The 25,222-nt window shown below is 43.8% G+C and overlaps 1 protein-coding gene and 2 long non-coding RNA genes across 4 annotated transcripts in view; 2 read left to right on the top strand and 1 right to left on the bottom strand.

Annotated features, from left to right (window-relative positions):
* LOC309538909 overlaps positions 1-25,222 on the top strand; it is a 206,878-nt gene that overhangs the window by 94,222 nt on the left and 87,434 nt on the right. The gene's annotated exons all lie outside the window — the stretch shown is intronic.
* ADAMTS16 (ADAM metallopeptidase with thrombospondin type 1 motif 16) overlaps positions 1-25,222 on the top strand; it is an 80,949-nt gene that overhangs the window by 10,873 nt on the left and 44,854 nt on the right. Inside the window, exons 4-11 of one of the 2 annotated variants that reach the window (XM_082234211.1) lie at positions 1,973-2,249; positions 3,737-3,936; positions 6,813-6,896; positions 9,510-9,669; positions 12,127-12,232; positions 12,758-12,895; positions 16,357-16,510; positions 17,443-17,538. In XM_082234211.1, coding sequence (XP_082090337.1) covers positions 1,973-2,249; positions 3,737-3,936; positions 6,813-6,896; positions 9,510-9,669; positions 12,127-12,232; positions 12,758-12,895; positions 16,357-16,510; positions 17,443-17,538 — 1,215 coding nt within the window. Of the gene's footprint in view, positions 1-1,972; positions 2,254-3,736; positions 3,937-6,812; positions 6,897-9,509; positions 9,670-12,126; positions 12,233-12,757; positions 12,896-16,356; positions 16,511-17,442; positions 17,539-25,222 lie in introns of those variants that run through there. The other variant, XM_082234212.1, reaches the window with a different exon arrangement.
* Positions 18,039-20,477, bottom strand: LOC309538969. The gene is made up of 3 exons (XR_014222562.1): positions 20,386-20,477; positions 19,449-19,556; positions 18,039-18,109 (listed from the first exon to the last, which is right to left on the bottom strand). It is a non-coding gene; the product is annotated as an uncharacterized lncRNA (long non-coding RNA).

The raw sequence follows: 25,222 nt of genomic DNA, 5'->3' as shown, positions 1-25,222 counted from the left end.
AATATATATAAGAACTTTCCCCACAAAAACCTGCTTTTTAAAGCTGAAGCACAACAAACAGCAAGTTGTGTTTTCTGCGTATTGCCATTTGCTCCAATTCAGCAGTAAAGAGCAGGTTTTGGCAGGGAAGGCTTGGGGGGAGAGAGAAAGAGAGAGCACTCGTACACAAAGCTTTAAAGCGTTAACTGTGCCTGGAAAGTGTGGATAAGCCCTTGTCTGCAGCTACTCATCTGCTGTGTCATTTCCAGAACCAATGGGAATATAGGAAGCCCTGTGCCCTTTCTCAAAATTGTTCCAGATGAAATATGGGTTTAAGACCCAAACACCAGTTGGATGTTCCTGATTTAGTTCTCCCCCCTCCCCCCGCCCAGATATGAAACTTTCTACTTTTACCCTGATTTCCTCCATGCTACCATGCTCTGGGAAGTTTTTTTTAAAAAACGCTAGTAAGTACAGCACTCTGCAATCCTTTGTGCGGTGTTTTGTAAGTTGATATGACAACACAATAACACATAGGAGGTGTTCCTTCAGAGGTAGCCTTTGGAGACCCAGAGATCTACTACATGCTTGACCCAGAGGGCAAATGAGCCCTTGGCCTTATAGTAGGAAATATAAAATCATAGTGGTGGGAAAGACTATTAGCTCACCCAGCCTCTGGCTTTGCCAAATTAAAATTGTTTCCTTTGGTAGGGTTTCTAGTGCTATGACGAATTCCATTTTAGAATCTCTGTATGAATTGGTTGCTACAATTTCCCTGGTAAAGGTAAAGGGACCCCCTGACCATTAAGTCCAGTCGCGGACGACTCTGGGGTTGCGGCGCTCATCTCACTTTACTGGCGGAGGGAGCCGGCGTTTGTCCGCAAACAGCTTCCGAGTCATGTGGCCAGCATGACTAAGCTGCTTCTGACGAACCAGAGCAGCGCACGGAAACGCCGTTTACCTTCCCGCCGGAGCGGTATCTATTTACCTACTTGCACTTTGAGGTGCTTTCAAACTGCTAGGTTGGCAGGAGCAGGGACCGAGCAATGGAAGCTCACCCTGTCACGGGGATTCAAACCGCTGACCTTTTGATCGGCAAGCCCAAGAGGTTCAGTGGTTTAGACCACAGCGCCACCCACATCCCTGGTGCTTAATATTAAATACAAAGAAACCAGGTTACCCCCAATATGCATGTGACGTTACACATTGTGTGTGTGACATTTGGAGGAGACGGAGCATTCTAGAGGAGCTGCCCACTGAGGCTGGGACACGTGATGTGTAATGCATGTGACTTCATGAACATGTGACTCGGGTCAGGCCCCTTCAACATTGAGAGGACCTTGCCCCCTTCCAACAAATATTGAGGGGGCCAAAGACACCTTGGCCCCCTCGAGCTGGCACAACTGATTAAATGGATTGGTGCATCATACTGTTAGGAAGTGTTTTTGACATTCTTTTTTAATAATAATAATAATAATAATAATAATAATAATAATAATAATAGAGTAAATCTCTCTTAGGACAGAACTATACATGGAGCAACAACAGCCTTGCATCCAGTCTTGGCTTCTCCCAAGAATGTAATATACAGGTATCCCCCCCCATTTACGTGGGGGTTACACTGGGTTTACACACAAAAAAAACTCCAGCATTGCCAAGCACAGTTAGCATCGGTGTATATGTAATGTTAAGATTTAATTAAATTATTATTAAAATTCCAAAGGAAATTTGGAAGAGGGGGAGAGGATGGATTTGATCCAGAGAAAGGAATGTGCATCTCCCTAGAATGATTTTTTAGTTTTCAGATTCTGATTTGTAGGGAGCCAGTGTTAAGTTTACAAAGGACCTCTGTTGTCTAAAAAACCTGCTGTACAAATTAAGGTTTGTTTAGGAGCTTAGTGTGGGAAAGGAAAATATCTAAAAGGAAGGAGTATCTTCTGAAGGACAATCTGAAGCCACTGTTCTCTTTTTTAATTGTGTTTTGTCTTTCTAGTCTGGCTTGATAAGGACGCAGGAAGCTGATTACTTGCTGAAACCACTACCTCCAAATATTGCACTTAAACACAACTTCTCTGCTCCTCATGGGCACCGCCCTCATGTACTGTATAAGAGATCTACTGAGCCTCAGCTGGCATTTGATAATGAGGTAACTGTGAATGATGAGAGGCAAAGGGAAGTGGATACTCACAATCATGTTTTTCAAGAGACCCACCATCATCGCAATTCTGAGCGGCGGCAAAAACGGCACTTTTGTGGGAGGCGCAAGAAATGTATGTAAGGACACAGTTTCCCCCACCTGAGTTAATTCCACTGTCTGTATAGCTGTTGCTAAGATTGTTCATTTGCAGTTCAGTTGTTCCTTTCCAGTAAACAAATAGCTTCGCAAGTAAGAGGTAGGAAGTGAGGTTATGTGAACACTTTGGACCCAGGCATTGGATGTTGGTGTTGCCTGTCTGCCTCAACCAACTTTGACATCAGCTGTGAAAACAGTCTTCTCTAATCACTCCTGTAGCCCCAGCCTGTTGTCATGTTCTGGTTTCACTTCTGACTTTTTTTTGTTCCTAAAGTTAGCACACAAAAGACTGGTACTAAGCTCTACCACGGTGTTTGTTCCCTAACTGTGTGAGCGGTGATTTGGATGAACATATCACTGTGTTCTTTGTTCTGTCCTTCAACTTTTAGTAAGGTCTTTCAAAACGGTTACATTTAGTTAGGTGCAGATCAAAATATTTGCCAGTATCTTCCTGAACTTCGTTGGCACAATTCAGCCAAAGTAAAATAGGCCTTAAGTCTCATTGTTTTTGATTCTTTAAGGTAAGCTACTTAGAGATTTGTATTATATTAAGCAGTATATATTTTAATAAATAAATTTATTTAAACAAGAGAGACGTAGGTGTGTACTTAATGGACCAGTTTGAAATCAATAGGACTTAAAAAGTAAATGTTTTTGTACAATTTTGCAAACTTAGCGATCGTGTAGTAGTGCACAGCAGCCTCTGGCAACATTGCCTAAGCTAACAGGTTTGGTACTAACATTTACTTGAGTCGGGTGAGGGGTGAGGAGAACCTTTCGGCGTCTAACTGTTGCTGAACTACAAGCATGGCCAATGGTCAGAGATGATGGAAGTTGTAGTTCAACAACATCTGGAGAGCCAAAGGTTCCCTGCACCTGAGTGGAGCAGTGTGGTTCCTGTCTACACCCTATTTTTCTCCAGTGGCACCTGTATATGGGAAATCAAACAGGGATGATTAATAACGTTCTGTACAGGGTGCATGAAACACTAGAAGGGAAAGAAAGGGATGTTAAGAACCTTAGTGGTGTTAAGTTGCTTAAAAATATCAGTAAACACTGTCATCTGGAAATGTATTAAGTTCTTGCCACACGTACTTGACCCTTCCCAGGGCTGTGGGTCTCTGAGATCTCATCACAAGGCTTTCATTGCTACAGGAGATCCATTAACCTGTAGGTAGCTATGCTGTGGCCATCAGGACGGTGCTGGCCAATAGTTTTGGGATATTGTAGCCCATCTAAAGTACCACAACTTAGCTAACCCTGCTTTAAGTGGAGACCCCAAGGTGTTCTTCTGCCTTATAAATGGATGCTATGCTCTGCTATAATTCTTTCCCACTACATGGAAGTTACTTTTTGGGAGCCTAGTATAATCCTGTTCACATGTTTAGCTCTTTGATTTGACATTACTCTGTGAAAAACACAGCTTTAGTTTTACTTGGACATCTCCTGTCTTGCGTCTTGCAGATATGCCCCAGCCTCCAGATGGAGACACTTACATCCTGCCAGATGAATATAGATATCTACTGCGAAGCAAGCGATCTCTTATGAAGGCTCACAAGAGCAAAGAGCTGAATGTTGAGACCTTGGTGGTGGTTGACAAAAAGATGATGCAAAACCATGGCCATGACAATATTACTACGTACGTCCTGACTATACTCAATATGGTATGATAGTCCTTTTTCTTGAGACACGTTGAGTGATGAATACAGATTCAAAATTAATATTGTCAATTTATAAGCATGTCCAGCCATAGTTTGTACTCTCTTCACCGCTTCAGATGCTTTCTGGAGTGAGATTGAGGCATCCCCACCCCTCTCCCTGGCCCTTACAGCTGCTTCAAACACAGGTTGTGGGGAAACGACCTCACTGTGTTTCAAGCCGCTGAAGTGTATATAGCCGTAATGCTTTGTGGCATGTCTGATTTAGTTAATCTTTAGTTTTCCTGAGAGTGGAGCGATGAGATCTGTGCAACATGGAAGTAAAAGTTAATGAACCACAAATGTCGCCCTTGTTGCACATTGTTTTGTGCCCTGCAACCCTGAAATCACGTACCAGTTTTGCAGGAGGAAGGTTACTTTGATGCATGCTGTATGGGTTTCTTTCTCCTTTGAAGTATGGATATGATCTGGCAAAAACTGAGCACGTTTAAGACTCACTGATTGAGCAAAAGTGTTGAGCATGTCTTTTGGGGCCAGGACAATTATAGAAGCAAGCTTAAGCAGCTACATGGGCTGCCAGACTTCTAGGGGTATCACCTCCCTTGGCTGTGTAAAAGTCTTGGAGAAAGAGCCATAGCCTCTAGTTGGAGGAGACTCACCAGCTAGGCTGACAATCCATGCATCCAGCGAACAATATCAAGAACTTTCTGATCACTATCAGGGTGTGGGCATCCAGGATGTAGATAGTTGTAATAAATAATAATAAAGATAGTTGTAAAAAGGAGGAAGTAAAGAAGTGGCAGACATTATAAATGAAAACAAGAAAATAATGGCCCCAGGCCACCCTTGACCATTAATGTGCCTTTTTGTTCTGTTGCTCAGGTAGCAATCTTGTGCCTAACTCCCCCTTTGAAATCAGTAGGGTTTAAGTACCTGACTTTGGTTAAATTTAAGATTAAGGGACCCCTGCCCGTTAGGTGCAGTCGTGGCCGACTCTGGGGTTGCGGCGCTCATCTCGCTTTATTGGCCGAGGGAGCCGGCATACAGCTTCCGGGTCAAGTGGCCAGCATGACTAAGCCACTTCTGGCGAACCAGAGCAGCACACGGAAATGCCGTTTACCTTCCTGCTGGAGCGGTACCTATTTATCTACTTGCACTTTGACGTGCTTTTGAACTGCTAGGTTGGCAGGAGCAGGGATCAAGCAACGGGAGGTCACCCCATTGCGGGGATTCGAATTGCCGACCTTCTGATCGGCAAGCCCTAGGCTCTGTGGTTTAACTCACAGTGCCACCCACATCCCTTGGTTAAATTACACTGCATTAAAAAAAACCCAAAAGAATTGCAACAATCTGTTGTTACAAGTAACAACAACAAAAAGAAAGACTCCTGTGGCACATTAAAGGTAAACATATTGTGGCATAAACATTGATAGGCCAGATACATAAGCAAAGTTACAAGAGTAATGAATATATATATATATATATATATATATATATATGCAGGTTTTGGTGTCTTCGGGTGTCTTCCCGTGTAAGAGTCGGGGTGTCTGTGCGACGTTTCGACGAGGTCTCACTCGTCATCTTCACCTCGTCGAAACGTCGCACAGACACCCCGACTCTTACACGGGAAGACACCCGAAGACACCAAACCTGCATTCCTGTACCCGTGAAAATTTACGAAAGCATATATATATATATATATATATTTGCTTTTCGTAGATTTTCGTAGATTTTCTTGTTCCAGTAACAAGAAGCCGAAAGCACCAGCCTGAAGATGACGAGTGAGACCTCGTCGAAACGTCGCACAGACACCCCGACTCTTACACGGGAAGACACCCGAAGACACCAAAACCTGCATATATATATATATATATATATATATATATATATGCTTTCGTAGATTTTCACGGGTACAGGAATGCAGGTTTTGGTGTCTTCGGGTGTCTTCCCGTGTAAGAGTCGGGGTGTCTGGGCGACGTTTCGACGAGGTCTCACTCGTCATCTTCAGGCTGGTGCTTTTCGGCTTCTCAGATAAACTCTTCACAAGCTCAAGAGGTCAAGACACGAAAGCTTTAGCAACTAATCTACACTTAATGACCCACCCAATGGTATTCAGAATATCACTCATGAAATCACTCAAGATATCCCTCAAGTAATTAAGGAACAAAAGAAGAAAAGGCACACTAATCTAGGAACTTCCTCTCTGCCCAGAACTTTGGAGGCTATACACCACACCCCTCAACAGTATTTATAGGAACTCAAACACCAGATTCTGCTCTGTTCCAGTAACAAGAAGCCGAAAGCACCAGCCTGAAGATGACGAGTGAGACCTCGTCGAAACGTCGCCCAGACACCCCGACTCTTACACGGGAAGACACCCGAAGACACCAAAACCTGCATATATATATATATATATATATATATATATATATATATATACACATTGTTTAATGGGCACATTTCCAAGCACTTTTCCATAAGCAGGAAATAGCAGCATCGCATTTGTATGAAACCAATAGATTGTATTCTAGCCCTAATTCTAAAATATGAGGGACCCCCTCAGTGTTGACCTCCCACCAGCTCCTGAAGACATACCTGTTTAGGCAAGTGGTTCTCTGAAAAGAGCTTCTGGTTTTGGTGTTTTAAGTGTTAAACCTTTTAAATTTTTGCCTTATATATTTTAATTAAGCATGTTTTAATGCCCAATGGATTTGTCATTGTATATTTTGATCACTTGTTGATTTTATAGTTATAAACTGCTTAGGCCCCATTTTGGCATATAAGTGGTATATAAATCAAATAATAAAGATAATTAATTTTTTACGGCAGATGATGGTACTGCATTAGCTTCATCGGCTTTCATTTTTGGTATTTCCTCTTAGGTTTCTGCTTTGTTCAGAGACGGAACCATTGGAGGAAATATCAATATCGCAGTTGTTGGCTTGATACTTTTGGAAGAAGAACAGGTAACCGCGAATATTGCACCATTTTCTTTGAAGCTGAATAATTAAACATCATTTTACTATTAGAGACCCCCACTCATTATTGTCAAAGTTCAGTCTGTCAGACAAATGGCAGAAATGGTTTCGCAAGAGTGAAGCAAGGGTGGAAGACCTGACGCCATCTTCCACCAACCCTCTCCTTTTCAAGCACAGATTTCCCTGTGTTTTCTCCATGGCTGAGAGTTGTGCTGACTTCATGCTCAGTTCTAATCAGGGGTTGGTTTTTAGTGAGCATTGTTAACTGGCTCAGTTCTAAGCAACCCATTCTTAGTGTGGACCGTGGTTAACCACAATGTCACGAGAATAATAATAATAATAATAATAATAATAATAATAATAATAATGAATAACAATTTATTATTTATACCCCGCCCATCTGGCTGAGTTTCCCCAGCCACCCTGGGCAGCTTCCAATCAAGTGTTAAAAACAGTACAGATTTAAATATTAAAAACTTCCCTGAACAGGGCTGCCTCCAAATGTCTTTTAAAGATAGGATAGCTGCTTATTTCCTTCACATCTGAAGGGAGGGTGTTCCACAGGGTGGGCACCACTACCGAGAAGGCCCTCTGTCTGGTTCCCTGTAACCTCACTTCTCACAATAAGGGAACCGCCAGAAGGCCCTTGGTGCTGGATCTCAGTATCCGGGCAGAACGATGGGGGTCGAGACGCTCCTTCAGGTATACAGGACCCATACTGATGGTTAGAGACGGTGGAGAAATGATGTGTGTAAGAATGGAGGTTCAATATGAACTCTCAGCTCACTCCCAGTCCCCAACCATGTGTGCCTAACTCCACTAGACACATTTGATTTGGAACACGCTTCTGAACTGACCACTTAAGGAAGCACTTAAAAACTCCACACTTGGAGATACAGAAGCCTGTATCGTTCCTACATTGAGCCCCACAAGAACAGCTCCTGATCCTCACTATTCCAGCTGTTACAACTTTGTTGACAGGGACACGAAAGCCTACTCTCCCTTCATTTACTTGCTTCTTTCCTTTTTTTTTTTTGAGTTGTCTCCAAACCCCTGTGCAGTAGAACGCTCTACTAGCAATGTAATGCTTCATTTTATGTGCTGAGCGATCAGGACTCCTTAAGTGACAGGTTAATTACATTGAATGTTTAGCTTTTCGTGCTTGGACCACGTCCAACATGAAAAGAGTAAGGAGAGTAATCTTTTGATCTTACACCTGTGATATAATTTTCCTTTACATCTTATGCTTAAAAATTGCTGCTCTGTAATTGTAAATCTGTTGCTTACTGCGCCACTGCTTACAATTCTTTCTTTTGCAGCAAAGGGAGTTAAAGGAACAGTTAGTACTTGTTATTTTTATAAGGGCAGCTTTTAGTTAGCTACAGCATAATTCTAACCTTGCCTACTCAGAAGTAAATTCTGTTAAATTCAAATGGAGTTTGCTTCTTGGTCAGTAGAGGTTATGTGAACACTTTGGACCCAATCCTGTCCATTGGGTACTCTTAGTCCAATCAGGCTCTGCTGATTTTCTTTACTTTTATCCTTTGTTCCTATTATTATGTCAGATAACAGATTTTGTAAAAAGGAGGAAGAAATATTGGACAAACATAATAATATCTTCAGATACAATATTGATTTATTTTAAATGATATTTACAACCTGCTTCTGATATTTTGGAACCCATGTTCCTCTCCCTTGCTGTTTTTTTTCTAAAGAGGAACCTAGAGCTAAGATTCATACTATCCTCCAGTGCTTATGTTTAATGATGACGTACAATATATTTCAAATTTGGATACCACAGTTCATATGGCATATACAGTCGTACTTTGGTTTTCGAACAGCTTAGTTCCAGAATGTTTTGGCTCCCATACGCCACAAACCCAGAAGTGACTGTTCCGATTTGCGAACTATTTTTGGAACCTGGATCCGATGGGGCTTCTGCAGCTTCTGATTGGCTGCAGGAGATTCCTGCAGCCAATCAGAAGCTGCGCTTTGGTTTCAAAACATTTTGGAAGTCAAACTGACTTCCGGAACAGATTCCGTTCAGCTTCCAAGGTACAACTGAAGAACACTGATCAACAGGTCAGAGCAAATGGCAATTGGGGGAAAACCCAAGTTGCGGTTTGCTCTGATTGAGAGATAAGCGTCGTAGTGCCAATGCCCAGGGTGTGCACACATGCCAGGCAGGGTGCAGAGGGTGAACAGAGCCTGCTCCACCAGCCCTTGTCACAGGAGCCAAGTGGGGCCACACTGTGGCGTCTGCCAGCCCACAAAGGAAGAAGCCCAGCTGGCAAATTGGAGGGCGAATCCCGCTGACGCCTGCAGAGAGGAGTGCCAGGCCAGGCCACACTGGGGTCACCCCTTGCCTGCCTCCCTTCCTCTGTGTCTGCTCACCATCTGTGCAAGGAGCGAGCAAGCTGTGGCCAAGCGGCCATTCAGCGAGGGGGCCAGGGACGTAGCGGTAAGGCCAAGCCAGGCTCCGAGACTGTGTCTTTCCCTTTAAACACCTGCTTGTTTTTATCAACTCACCCACAGCTACAAAACTAAACCTCATTCCCGGTTCCCATTGGACTTTTTCTTCTGTTTGACTCTTCTGTTCAGCCAGGGCTCGTGATCAATCACCACGCTGACCATACCCTGAGTAGTTTTTGTCAGTGGCAGTCCGGGCTGATGGGGAAGGATGGGAGCCGCCATGACCATGCAATTTTGCTTACCGGCCTAGATATATGTTCCTGGAAGAACGAGCCATGTGATACGCTAGGTGAGTCCTTGCTGGCAACCTACTGTGGTCATCGCCGCTGAAGCATTAACCCCTGCTCTTAAAGGCCTTGGCAGAATCAATGTATTTTGCTGATGGTGCTAAATACAGTGGTGCCCCGCAAGATGAATGCCTCGTAAGACGGAAAACTCCCTAGACGAAAGAGTTTCCCGTTTTGGAGGTGCTTCGCAAAACAAATTTCCTATGGGCTTGCTTCGCAAGACGGCAATGTCTTGCGAGTTCCTGCTGGTTTTTTTTCCCTTTCCCCCCCTTTTTCTAAGCCGCTAAGCTGCTTATCAGCTGATCCAATCAGCAGATAAGCCGATAAAAGCCGCTAATAGCGCTAATAGCGCTAATCCGCTAATCCATCAATGGGCTTGCTTCGCAAGACGAAAAAACCGCTAGATGAAGAGAATCACAGAACGGATTCTTTTCGTCTTGCGGGGCACCACTGTACCTAAAATCCAGTGTCTGGCTTGACACTTAACCGGCTAAACACATATTGGGCCTATTATTTCACAACTGACTGGCATGATTACACTCTAGCAACTGAAGGGTCCTAGACACTATCTTATGGTTACCAGACATCCCCGTTTCCTGGGGACAGTCCCCAGATTTACAAATCTGTCCCCGGACAAAATCCGTCCCCAGAATGTCCCCGGATTTCATTTAATGTCCCCGGGTTTATCGTTTAAGTGTTGTAGATTTATTAGTAGGGAATGAATGTTGCGTGATTGGTTCAACGGCACAGGACACGTCATATGGAGACTTCTGGCGAGTCAAAATGGCGGGTGTCACGGCAGCGAGCAGCTCCTGAAGGCAGCCAGAGCCAACTGCGCTACCAGGCTGGCTCTGGGCTGCTGAGACTGCCGCTGCCACTGCCAAGGGGGAACCAGGGACACCCAGTGCATCAACTGGGGGAACCGCTGACACCCCCCCATGTGACCCAAATTGAGCTGGGAGTGAGAATGCCCAGCCACCCGGACAACTGTCCAGCAGCACTCTGGGGCCAGCAAAACCTTGGAGCCAAAACAGGGAGAAGGAGGGGAGAGGAAAAGGAATAGAAAGAAAAATGAAAGAGAAAAAAGGGGGGAGCTCCGACCTTGCCATGCCACTGCCACAGCTGAGAAAGAGAGGTAGGAGAGCACTGGGAGGGCAAGGACGCATGGCCAAGCCGATGCCCGACCCTAGCCTACTCCACGGTGGCTAGCGCTCCAAAAGAGGAGGCCGGGGCCAAGAGGAAGGCCATGGGACCCAGGAGACCATAGAAGAGAAGATATTACTTCTTAATTTTCTTTTTAAAAAATAACCCTTTTTTCTCTTTTCAAAAAAAAAAGTGTCCCCAGATTCTTTGAAAAAAGTCTGGTAACCTTACCCTATCTTGCCCTCTGAGAATTGCTACCCACCATGCCCCACAAATATCAACAGTGGTGGAATAGTTGCAAACTAACGGGCATCTGTAGGAATAGAATTTGAGGGTTGATGTTGAGCAGGGATCTTCTGTCCCACCCACCCCCACCTCCACCCCCGTTTTCCTGGAGCTTCTCAGAGAACAATGGAATATATAAATAAATAAATTGGGGTTCTGCAGTCCAAAACCATACCGCCTCTCAGTGTATACCCATTTGATTCCTCAGGGCAGGACATCAGTGTGATAAATGCTGGAATTAAACACGACCATCACAAGCTATCAGATGTCTGCCATGGGTTTTGCAATATTCAGGTGATGGGGGAAAGATGCCTCTATTTTGTTATCCAGTGTAATAGCTCTGCCAATACCTCTGGTCAGTAATTAGTGGTGTGCTCTGCTCAGGGTATGGGTGTGGGAGGGAGAGAGAGAGAGAGAGAGAGAGAGCAGGGATCCAGTTGCGCACTGAGATACATAAAAGCAGCGAAAGCAGTTCCTTTCTACAGTGGTGCCCCAGAAGACGAATGCCTCGCAAGACGAAAAACTCGCTAGACAAAAGGGTTTTGCGGTTTTTGAGCTGCTTCGCAAGACGAATTTCCCTATGGGCTTGCTTCGCAAGACGAAAACGTCTTGCGTTTTTTGCAAGTTTGTTTCCTTTTTCTTAACACCATTAGTACAGTTGCGACTTGACTTCGAGGAGCAACTCATAGAACGCGGTGGGGTAGCCTTTTTTGAGATTTTTGTTGATTTTTGAAGCTTTTCCAAAACTTTTCCGACACCGTGCTTCACAAGACGAAAAATTCGCTAGACGAAAAAACTCGCGGAACGAATTAATTTCGTCTTGCGAGACACCACTGTAATTCATATCACAACACGGAAGCTGTGTGACGGTGGCAGCAGCAGTCTACTTTGCAAAAACCCAAGTATTACATATGCATTTTGAAGCCAACAGTTCTTTTGTGTTTTCTTTTTTGGTATTTGTTAAACTAACATTCACAAAGACCATTTCCTAATGAATGCTGTTTCCCTTCCCTTTACATTTAATTTACCAGGATTTGCTCCAATAAATGGAATGTGCAGTAAATATCGCAGCTGCACAGTTAATGAAGATACTGGTCTTGGTCTGGCATTTACTATTGCTCATGAGTCTGGACACAAGTAAGTTTGTATGCATATCTTTGGAAAGAGATACTAGATGTTTGTTTGTTTGTTTGTTTGTTTGTTTGTTTGTTTTCCAGCATCCTTTCTAACAGGTGAAGTAGAAATTCATTGTGCTTCGGTTAAATATCTGGTGACAAGCCAAATGACTGTTTGAGCAAACTGTGGTTAGAATTCAAACTGTGATACGATCTTCCAAACAAACATATCGTAATTTAGGTCTGCTTGTTTGCCTTCATGTTTCATCTGCTCAGTGTTTCAGAGTTCAGATTCTATGGCTTTGGGGGCTGGAACAATGGCTGGGACTATCACCCTAGGAGAAGCATCATATTGGGTAAAAGTATTCAGCAGGAATACTTTTCAAAAGAGTCCTTAAAAATTATTGATAGTTTTTTTCTAAAAACTTGTCAGGATTAAAAATGGTGCACAACCGAGAAAGCTCTCTTACGAATTTGCTGGAGTGCTGGTATTATTAGGCAGTATTTATATAGAGAGAATGCAAGTTATTGTTTTTTCCTCCTGCAGCTTTGGCATGATCCATGACGGAGAGGGAAATATTTGCAAAAAGTCTGAAGGTAACATCATGTCACCCACACTGGCAGGACACAATGGGGTCTTCTCCTGGTCAGCTTGTAGCCGTCAGTATCTCTACAAATTTCTAAGGTATGCATGTTGTGGAAATGAGAGTTGAGTCACTGAAAACTTTCCTTCCTGCCCCCACACTTTTGATAAAGGAAAATCTGGATGTTTTAACTTACCTGTGGGTCAGTATACCAGAGCAGATAGATAACATTCATAGATCTTTTGGGATGGTGGATTGACTGGACATTTGCTAGGCCCCAAGACCAGCCAAGGGTCCACTGTCACAAGAATGCTGCCTTTCTTACTATATAGACCATAATGAAAATTAGAGGGAGTATGTTTAATGCTCTGCCTCCTCTAGGATTCGGGGCAAGGGGCGTCCACTCAACTTTTCTACTCCATTTTACCAACTAGTGTTTGCTTCGGTAAGATAACAGTCAGAAAGCTTATCACAAACAATTTTTAATCAAGAAGATTTACACTTCACTTGATAAAGGATTTCCTCAAAACTTAATCTCAGGGCTGTGGGTTTGAGGTCAAGGCACCATACATGGTTCTCTCCTCATGCTCCTATTTTTCCCTCACAGCAACCCTGTGAAGCAGTTTAGGCTGAGAGAATGTGACTGTCCCAAGATCACCCAGTGAGCTTCCTGGCTACGTGGAGATTTGAACCTGTATCTCTCGACAAACTCTTTCACTACCTTGGGGCTGCGTTCACATTGCAGTTTATTCTGTTTTCCTAATTGCTACGTTCTGCATTATATTTGAGCATTCACATGATGTAAAACCTATATCTGGAACAATAGTGGAACATGGTGCAAATTTAGTGTTCATTTCCATGTTACAGTAAAGCCCACAACTTACATGCATTTAATTTGTGCACATTCAGCTTTACGTGCTTGGCAAAAAGAAGGAAGGAAGAAAGGAAGGAAGGAAGGAAGGAAGGAAGGAAGGAAGGAAGGAAGGAAGGCGGGAATCCGGAGAAAAATACTTAGGCAATCCTATTCAGCACTGAACCCAATGTGTTTTGACCATATGTGATTTTGGCTTTAGGCATGATCCCCAGAACATAACCCCCACACAAGTTGTGGGCTTACTGTATTTGCTTACAGGGGGTAAAAAACCCTTTTGCAACTAATAAGGAAATAAGTGATAAACTTGTTCTAGATTCTACTGTGGTTCCAAAGGTGGCTTTTACATCGTGTGAATGCTCAAATATAATGTGGGGATTTACAGATAGGAAAATGTTGTGAAAATGGAATCAACTTCCATGTGAGTGAAGCACTGGTAGATAACTAGGCATTTCTTAACAGATGCGCCCGTAACAGGGATCTGCTCAGCTTTCTGAAAACCGCAAGCATTCAGTGAATGAGCTTGCAGTGAGTTTTTGAGTTGACTTGCTTTTCTGTCATTTGTTAGATGGATGTTGTGTTGCAATGCTAAGACGTTCCGTGCAGAATCCTCCTGTGCTAAATTTCTCTCAGTCACGCTAATAGCGTTGACCACGTTGTCCTGTCGTGCTTCCACTATTAATAGCAGAAGATCTCATCCCATTTAGTGATGCCTGTATGGTGGAACTTATTTTAGGAGAATGGGTTAATGTTAGACTCAGCCACTCACGCGTCTGATATCCCCAGGATGTGCTCATCTTGTTTTTCAACAGCACAGAATTGAAGACAACTAGATGCAAGTCAAACTACTGGTCTGATTTGAACCAGAGAGTTGTCGAACACCAGAGAGTTGAGAGCTAACTTCATTGCTGTTCCAGTCACAGTTTAGCCCTCTGCACATTGTCAGCTGGTATCATTAGATATGCTGAGGCTCTGATGATAAAAGATATCAAATGGGGCCAGCCCACCCATTAGGCAAGGTGAGGCGACCACCTCAGGTGGCAGGATCCACAGGGGCAGTGGGTCCCTATATGGAGCTCTATTCCCTCTTTGTTCCTAATGTTGTTCTTCACTCCCCCTTTTTCCTTGGCCGGGACAGGGGTGGGGCACCATTTTGTGATTTGCCTCAGGTACCAAAGTGTCTGAGTGCTGATTACAATGGGGAGTTACAATGTACACACCCAGGTCCGGCAGACTTGATGTGTTCTCGAAACCTTGAGAATGATTTGTGAATGGTTTTATTTGTAGTTCCTGATAGGAGAACATAGCTCTATTCCAGGTTTTGTAGTCCTTGTATTAATCTAGAATCAGAACATCCAGTTCAAAAGTCTAAGGAGGGGTAGCCAAAATGATACCTTCTGAATGTTCCTGGACTACAGTTCCCTTAATCCCTGATCATTGGCCATGCTGGCTGGAGCTGATGGGAGTCGAACCCCAACAGTAGATAGAGTATACCACCAGTTTAGGGGTTTTCTTTTGCCAATTTCATTTGCACACAGGAAACCTGGGATTCCAGTTTCTGCCCGTGCCTAATTCTTCCTCACATACCTTCTTCTTTTTTAAAAAAAAATGGTTTAGAAATGCTTTTAAATAAATAAAAATAAATACTTCCTGTGATGCAACAAAAACACATTTACTTTGATACAGGAAAGGACCACATCAAAACTTTGTGCTTTTATTGCCATCAGCAGTAGTAGTCCAAGGAAGTTTTACCCCCAAATCTAGGGTGAAAATACATGTCTTTGAAGGTGCTACCGATGTCCTCTGCACCCTATTACATTGGGGTGACATCCAGGAGGAGAGGGTTGTTATGTTAGGAGCTCGTCCTGCACTCAAGTAGGACCCTGGTAGAGACACATGCCTGACTGGCATGTTCTCTCCCTCCTGGTCGATTGTTCGGGAGCTTCAAAAGCTTTCTTCAGCCCAAATATCACAGCATCCGATGTCAACAGACACCGGCACACTTAGGGATCCGCAGAGTTTGCGCAGCTTGCGTAACAGACCTCAGCAACTCAGCATTTTGGCTAATCTACTTTATTTACACACAGAGCACTACAGCATGGCTCCCTCTCTCTCTAGCATCAGACAGCAAAGAGAAAAGAACAAAGGACAATAGTCCCACTTCACAGAACAAAGTAACACAAACATCTTGTCTCCGTCACTTCCCACTCTGTGGAGTCAAAACATACACCATCATGTGAAAGACAACAATCCCATGACTGCAATCATGGAGCAGGAATTCTAACATGTTATTGGTAGGATGTTGTTTGTCTCTTCAGTGCTTTCCAGTAGCCCTAGGACACAGCTGTCCTCTCCAGTAAATGGTCTCAGCTGAGGAACAGAGGCTGCAGCAAAGTATCTTAGCTCAAACAATATTATGAAAAGATGGCAACAGTTAATCCTTTTGCCTTCAAGAGTCAGAGCAGGCAGCTGACCAGCCAAGGAAGCTTAAGGAATAGCTTCTCTAAGACCCCAAATACCAGCTCACAATTCCCTTGCACCTCTTTTATCATACCATATTCCTATATCCTTTCGTTCTTGTCCATAGCTGACCTAGAACTGCCTTGTTTCACAGCTGACTAGCTGCAAGACGGGTCCCTTTTAAAACTGCATTTGACATATCCAAATACACCTTGTTTGGGTCTCTTGCAGCTCTGCTCAGTCCTTGTGTCTTGCTGATCAGCCTAAGCCCGTGCATGAGTACAAATACCCCGAGAAGCTACCAGGGGAGCTGTATGATGCTGCCACGCAGTGCAAGTGGCAGTTCGGTGAGAAAGCCAAGCTGTGCATGATGGACTTCAAAAAAGTAAGAGCCTGTTTTGTTTCACCACATACTTATCCCACCCTTAATCCAAGGAGCTCAGGACCATGTGCCTGTGCTATGGAGTAACTGAAAAGGTCCTCACCCAAGTAACCACCCACTGGATCTCAAGTGGCAGAGGAACTCAAGGAGCTTCTTGGTTTGCCCTGTGTTGTTTATGTCCTACATTTATATGCCACCTTTTCCTCTAAGAGCCAGTGTGGTGTAGTGGTTAAGAGCAGTGGACTCGTAATCTGGTGAACTGGGTTCGCTTCCCTGCTCCTCCACCTGCAGCTGCTGGGTGACCTTGGGCCAGTCACACTTCTCTGAAGTCTCTCAGCCTCACTCACCTCACAGTGTTTGTTGGGGGGGAGGAAGGGAAAGGAGATTGTTAGCCGCCTTGAGACTCCTCAGGGTAGTGATAAAGTGGGATATCAAATCCAAACTCTAAGGAGCTCAAATGGTAATGTGCCTTGTTCTCTCCTCCCGATATAATCCTCAAAAGAACCCCGTGAGTAGGTTAGGCTGAGCAACCATTACTATCCCAAGGTCACCTTGTGAGTTTCATGGTTTAGTGGGGGTTTGAACCCTGGTTTGAACCCTGCACCATAGTGCAGCACTTTAGCCATTACACTGCACAAGCTTCAGCCATCTAGTAGATTGATATTTTGATGTGAGATTATGTGGACAGAAGCCCCTAATTTTGGTCAAATGTACCTCCACATGGAGGTGTTACCCACTGAAAATTACATAGTCAACTGACCATTGGACATGATCAACTGCATGAGTCAACTGACCATTGGACATGATCAACTGCATGAGTCAACTGACCATTGGACATGATCAACTGCATGAGTTTGCTCTTTTTTAGTTGCAACAGTGGATGCATTCAGAAATTAAATACCGACTTCAGTTTGTTGACATTTTTTCCCATTTAGGATATTTGCAAAGCATTGTGGTGCCATCGGATCGGCAGAAAATGTGAAACCAAATTCATGCCCGCTGCAGAGGGTACAACATGTGGATATGACATGGTAAGGAAGGTTTGTTTGTTTTATAGTTTGGCAATGGTTTGGTGTGGAATTGGTATGGTGAAAGAAGAGAATGGGATTGTGGGAGTAGAACAGGAGTGGGAAATCAGGTGACCTCTATCCTCGCTGACCATTGGCCATGCTACCTGGGGATGGTGGAGGGTCGTAGACTCCTCATCCCTGGAGTAAAGGGGGTTCTCTCTGCGGGCCTCTCAGGACATCCCTTTTATAGTGTGCTCCTAACAATTTGTGCTCATGGTGGTGTCATGGATGGTTTTACTCCATCCTGCTGTCAGCACCATTGGTGCCAGGAAACAGTATTCTGTTTCAGGCCAGACATGCTGCTTCATTTCCAGTCAGTGCAGGTAACTGCCTGCTGAAATCCTGTAACATTTTATATCTGAAATGCTCTGGTTTATTTTATTTTTTTGCCTTGCTTTTGCTGTGCAGGAGTGCCTCTCTAGTGCAAAAGCATCACATAGCAGCTAGTAAAGGGGAATGGTGGGTGGGTGATCAAGTATACATCCAACACGAACACGCTGTTATTGCATCAATGACATGTTGCAAAATACACCTGTTTAAAAAAACCTTGTAACAATAAAGAAAAATAAAGGGCCCTTTGATACCTTTTCATCACAAGATGCAGTACATTAAATGAGTAAACTTCCATTCACAATTTACTAGGAAACCCCCATTTCCTCTAATCTTAGCAAGAGGGTTATCCGTTTTCACATATGTAAACCAAAGGTATCCTTACTTTTCTTGCAGAGCTGTTTCATATTCCTGTTCATTTCATATTCCATGCAACATATCGAAAGCAAGTTTGAACTTAATAGTAATTCTAATATTTCAAGGCCCAATTTAAATATTCATTGTTGCCATGTTGCTGCCATTAAAAATCAGGATTCCCCACTACTGTGAAAATGTTTTATCTACTGAAAAGTATCCAATAGATTATTGGGGGGGGAGCACATTAGCATCACTGTGTCCTAGAGATAATGCATTAGCATGGGTACCTCCCATATAATTGCATGGGTTCACTTGGGGGGAAAACATTTGACCACCCCCCTAACCCCAGGTGGAGCTTCAGGCATTCAACCACCATTTTGATGGCTATAGTGGGGAGCAAAGGGCTGGAGGTCACCTCCCTCCCTCACCATAATCTTGACACTTAAAAAAAACAACCCACTATTCATTTGTTGTTGTTTAGTCATTTAGTCATGTCCAACTCTTCGTGACCCCATGGACCAGAGCACGCCAGGCACTTCTGTCTACCACTGCCTCACACAATTTGGTCAAACTCATGCTGGTAGCTTCGATAACACTGTCCAACCCTCTCGTCCTCTGTCGTCCCCTTCTCCTTGTGCCCTCCATCTTTCCCAACATCAGGGTCTTTTCCAGGGAGTCTTCTCTTCTCATGAGGTGGCCAAAGTATTGGAGCCTCAGCTTCAGGATCTGTCCTTCCAGTGAGCACTCAGGGCTGATTTCCTTCAGAATGGATAGGTTTGATCTTCTTGCAGTCCATGGGACTCTCAAGAGTCTCTTCCAGCACCATAATTCAAAAGCATCAATTTTTCGGCAATCAGCCCTCTTTATGGTCCAGCTCTCACTTCCATGCACCACTACTGGGAAAACCATAGCTTTAACTATACGGACCTTTGTTGGCAAGGTGATGTCTCTGCTTTTTAAGATGCTGTCTAGGTTTGCCACTATTCATAGAGTTGCTAATTTTAGTGTAAATTCATGCCAGTGCTAATTGCCCAAATGGTGCCGTATTTAATTTGGCCCTGCTGCAAAACTGCCACCACCTCTTGCCACACTCCCCTATGGAGAGGAAGAGCAATGCGGACATGGTGATGCAGGGATTTTTTGTCTCCCCTCTTCGCATTTTTGATGGGCTTTGTGTGGCTTACATGTTTCCATAAAGAGGTGAGAAAGGGCTCCAGATAATCCACTAATCCAAACAGATTAACGTAGTTGATCTCTTTAGCGATGACTCGAAGGAGGGATAGCTCCAGTTCCTAGAAGAAGAAATATCATATCACTCTCCTTTTCCAAACTGAACTGTTGAGTCATTTGACTCCAGACTAGATTTTAAGGATATCATACACAAAGCACTTGTCAAGATGAATGCAGACAGACACAGTTTAAGATCTTCACATCAAAGTGAACATGTGCTTTTAGGTTAAATTGGGTGTAATCCTGACTGACAGTCCCAAGAGAAGTGGTGGGTGAAGTTTTTATTTTATTTTTGTCCAAGAATAACAGGCAAGGACAATTAATCTCAAATAGATTACTTCGCCTATAAATCAGATGGTATACTATGTACAGTCCATTTGCTTCCCTTGCTGCACTCTCCTACTTTCAGTTTCTAAAGTTTCACTTGCCGTAAATCGTAACTCATTCTCAAAGCAAAAGGGGGCCATGCCTGAGATTAATCCATAACAATAACAGAGAAATCTAATGAGGTGGCTGTGGATAGTTACAGTGGTGCCCCGCAAGACGAATGCCTCGCAAGATGAAAAACTCGCTAGACGAAAGGGTTTTGCGGTTTTTGAGCTGCTTCGCAAGACGAATTTCCCTATGGGCTTGCTTCGCAAGACGAAAACGTCTTGCAAGTTTGTTTCCTTTTTCTTAACACCGTTAATAAATTGCAACTTGACTTCGAGGAGCAACTCATAGAACACAGTCTGGTACCCTTTTTTGAGGTTTTTGGTGATTTTTGAAGCTTTTCCAAAACTTTTCCGACACCGTGCTTCGCAAGACGAAAAATTCGCTAGACGAAAAAACTCGTGGAACGAATTAATTTTGTCTTGCGAGGCACCACTGTACTTTGAAATGTAAGAATACCAGTGCCTGGTCGAGTAAAGGTAATTCACAGACAGAAGCAGGCTTGTGCATTCATCCAAATACAGAAGCTACATATCAGAACTGTAGTACTTTCAAACGGATGAACATTCTAATGTACTTCCCTAACCGGAATGCACAGATTGGCCATAACGGAAAATGCCTGCATAAAGCTGTGCTCCTGAAACATGCTCACCATCTCTGATCCATGCACACAATCCTGCTTCCACGCATGGATTACCATCTCTGGATCAGGACGCATGTGCTACACAGAAGGCATTCATGGCAAACTTATATTAGCAAGCTTTCTCAGTCTTTCTTCATCTTATATTTTACATATGAAGAGTACAGAGTCAGTTACAGGTGTGAGTCCTGCTGAAATTTAGAAAGGCCGTTTTGCATGTTGGGTATAGTGAGTAAAACCAATGGATTTCGTTTCCCCATTCATGGCTCACCTCCCCCTGCTCGCTCTACCAGGCCACCTCATAGTAATGATGATGATGATGAAGAGGAGGATAATAATGATAATAATAATATAATTTTATTATTTATACCCCACCCATGTGCCTGGGTTTCCCCAGCCACTCTGGGCAGCTCCCAACAGAATATTAAAAGCATGATAAAACACCAAGCATTAAAAACTTCCCTAAACAGGGTTGCCTTCAGATGTCTTCTAAAAGTCAGATACAGTAGCACCTTGGCTTATGTTACTCTTGGGTAACGTAAACTTCAGGTTGCGAAAGTGGCAAACCCGGAAGTGTTTCGCACCACGCGCATGCACAGAAGCAGTCTGCCGCTGCGCGTGCATGTGCAGAAGCGGTCTCTATGCTTGCGGAAACCTCAGGATCTGACCAGAGCTCCGGAACAGATCCCGTCCACAACTGGAAGTACCACTGCAGTTGTTTATTTCCTTGACATCTGATAGGAGGGCATTCCACAGGGCAAGCGCCACTGCCAAGAAGGCCCTCTGCCTGGTTCCCTGTAACCTCACTTCTCGCAGTGAGGAAACTGCCAGGAGGCCCTCAGAGCTGGACCTCAGTGTTCAGGCTGAACATTCAGTAACACTACTGAACGTTGACTGATGCAAAAATCTCCTGAATTCCTCACTCCTATTTTGGCTGAGTCAAAGTGGTGGTTTGAGAGGCCTACATCTTCATAGAGGATTGTATGGGTGTATGCATGAGTTACACATCATGACTGATGAGCAAAGGCAAGCCATGTCTGGAAGTGAAGCAACTTGCCCTGTTGTGTCTTGGTGTCACCCACTTTGCCTCAGACATGTACATTTTGTGCCAGGGATGGGCACAGGGATGGGATACTCCAGCTCCCACCAACCCCAGCCAGCATAGCCGATAATGAGGGATGGTCCGACAATATCTGGAGAGCCACATTTATCCCCGGGACAAATAGTTCAATTCTGGTGGGAATGCATTTGCCTTCCCGTGTGGAATGTAGCAGACTGGCTTGTCGATAGAGGGGGGTTCCCTTCTGTGGCTTTGAAAGGAAGGGTATTTTTGATTTCATGTGCCAGGAACTTAGTTTTGTGGATGAGTGAGGGAACCTCCATGCAGTGGATTGCAAATAGCTTTCATTGTATTTCTGAAGGGAGAGGCAATTGGAGGCAAACGTCCATGGACTTTGATTCGCTGCTCCTAGCATTGTGCAAATTGCATAGGAGTTTTGGAACCAAACTATTCAGATAATTTAAAAAATTGTGGCTGCCAATGGATTTCTTTAGGATTACTTTTTTTAGTTATCCTTATCATATTCTAAGGAAATCACATATGGAAGTAGTTTCTCCAACATTAGCAACTGAAATGGCAAAGATACAGAAATTTCCAGTTCTACCACTGATTGATGAGTGGATTCTGGGATGTTGGGAAATAATCAGGTTAAGTGAATGATTAAAAATTGTGAGAATTGGAGACAGACGGCTAATCAATAGCAGCTTTCTATCTAAGTGGATACTATCTTGGGCAGTGTTAGATAATATAGAATTATTGCTTTCTTCTTTTAGATAGTGATGGCAATATGTTAAATAATCTTGGATATTTCCCCTCATATTATTTTTATATTTATTTTATATTACAATACTATACAGATGATCACAAATTACTTATTTCCTATTGTTTTTAATGAATCTTTTCTAAGCATGATTGAGGGTTCATCCAGACTTTCTTTTGTGTTTGTTTCCTGGCGCTTTCTCCAGGAAAACTCACATTTTACCACTGAATCAGAGCAAACAGGTTTTCAGTATTCTGACACTTGCTCCAGTTCAGCACTAACGAGCGAGTTTTCCCAGGGAAGGGTCTGGGACAAATGACAAAAACAAGGAACTTTAAAGTGCATATATGTTTCTGGAAAGCACAGTGCCAAAGGAAGTTGAGGTAAGGCCTAAGTTTGGATCTACCAAAACTATTTTAAAGAGAAATAAACCTTCTTGGATAGCAACTTGTGAGGGCAGATTCCCTTCTGGGGATTTCCAAGGCCGATCATGGGGAACCTGTGGCCCTCTAAATGTTACTGGACTACAGCTCCCATAATCCTTGGCCATTGGTCATGCTGCCTAGGGCTGAGGAGTCGTCCACATCTGGAGAGCCACAGATTCTCTCTTTCTGCCTTAGGCCCAGAACCAGATTATAGCCTGGTGCACCTCTGCTAGATGTTCTCTTAGGGTAGAGAAGCTAAATCATAAGTTTACTGATAATCAGACCCCATTTCTGCATTTCCTGGAGAGACATGACTATCTGCCAAGGCAGGATTGTGACTACATTACTCCTGATAACTTCTACCCTTGTGGTTTGTGGGGAATCCCATGGTTGTGTCCTAGCCAGCAATGCCCAGGTTGCTAGGTAAAGGTAAAGGGACCCCTGACAGTTAAGTCCAGTCATGAACGACTCTGGGGTTGCTGCGCTCATCTCGCTTTACAAGCCGAGGGAACCGGCATTTGTCCACTTCCACAGACAGTTTTTCTGGGTCATGTGGCCAGCATGACTAAGCCACTTCTGGTGAAACCAGAGCAGCACACGGAAACGCCGTTTACCTTCCCGCCGGAGCGGTACCTATTTATCTTCTTGCACTGCGTGCTTTCAAACTGCTAGGTAGGCAGGAGCAGGGACCGAGCAATGGGAGCTCACCCCGTCGTGGGGCCTCGAACCACTGACCTTCCGATCGGCACGTCCAAGCGGCACAGTGGTTTAAACCACAGCGCCACCCACATCCCACCCAGGTTGCTAGCATGATTCAAAACGTCACAATTCACCCTTATCACACTGGACTGGATGTTACCAAGAGCAGCATGAGAGCAATCAAAAGATGGTAGCAACCTCACCACTCCAGGTAACATATGAATGAGGCCAGAGAACTCAACAGAGACATTTGCAGATGGGCAAAAGGACCTGAAGAGCACTGGGACAAGGGCTCCCAAATCCTGGAGCCCTTTCAGATCAGCAGCCACTGTGTTGCTTTCTATTTTATTCCTGGAATTTGAGCAGGATGGTCTAGTCGAATGCTGCAGACAGCCCACCCCCTTTCCAAGATTTAGCTTTCCTTTTGAACTCTGATTCATTGCTGACTAAGCTTTTTTTAAAAAGGGTCGTAAATTAGAGATGTCAACGAAGCAAGACAGTGACAGCAAAGCCCCTTTTTAAGACCATGATCTGAAGCCAGAAATACTTTAGCGGGAGTAACTTGAATATTCAGCTTGATTGGTGGTTAACAAGGGCGCAGAACACCAAAGGGGAACAAGTGTGCATTTGTAGATCTTTCTAATTCTTTACATTGAAAAATGGCAGGATGCATGTATTGGCTTTTAAAAGAAAGAAAGAAAGAAAGAAAGAAAGAAAGAAAGAAAGAAAGAAAGAAAGAAAGAAAATGTCAGTAATAACCTTGTTGCACAGTTCCCAGCTAAGGGAAAACAGAATCCCTTTTCTCCATGCAATGAGGGAAGCTCACTGTACACTTCAGAACTGTGCATAATCAGAGTTCTAAATCATGAAAGGAGTTCAGTGGGCTTTTCAATGCAGACTTCTACCTTCAATGCACGGAGAATAGGAAGCCTGAGCACCAAGGCATGTGGCAGAGGTGGTGGCCCTTTCTAGTGTATCTCCACTGATTCTAATCACATGAGAAGAAGAACTTCTGCTTGGGCCACCAGGCAGATATTCTAAAGTGCTGCATGTGGCAATACCACATCTCACCCCACATTTCTTTGCAAAACATTACCTGAGGGGTGATGTGTAAGGAGGAGCAGCAGCCACACATATCCTCCCGAAAACCTAGACAGGGTGTCAATTTCATTTCTCATTTTTCCAGTTCTCCATACTTCTGAATCAACTTCTGATTTTCTATCTTAAGCGCTCAAGAACATCCATCAGCATTTTAGCTTGAATACCTCCGAACATTCACATCTTTATATGCAGTTTTTCCTAATCTATACATTTTTGCAGATCGATTCTCCCTATTATAATATATTTTGTACACTGTTTTCACTATGTGTTTTTGTGGAGACTTTATTCCAGTATACCTTTACCTATCCCAGTATATGCATTTTTGGGCGTATTAGTTGCCTGGAGAACTGCATTGCAAAACTCAGGGACATGTGACTTTTAAAGGTAAAGGTACACCTGACTGTTAGATCCAGTTGCAGACAACTCTGGGGCTGCACTCCCATCTCGCTCTATAGGCCGAGGGAGCTGGCGTTTGTCCGCAGACAGCTTCCGGGTCATGTGGCCAGCATGACTAAGCTGCTTCTGGCGAACCAGAGCCGGACACGAAAATGCTGTTTACCTTCCCGCCGGAGCAGTACCTATTTAACTACTTGCACTTTGACATGCTTTCA

This window comes from Podarcis vaucheri, assembly GCF_965113315.1.
Source record: "Podarcis vaucheri genome assembly, chromosome: 8".
In the NCBI taxonomy this organism is placed as follows: domain Eukaryota; kingdom Metazoa; phylum Chordata; class Lepidosauria; order Squamata; family Lacertidae; genus Podarcis; species Podarcis vaucheri.
This window is presented reverse-complemented; position numbering and strand designations above follow the sequence as displayed.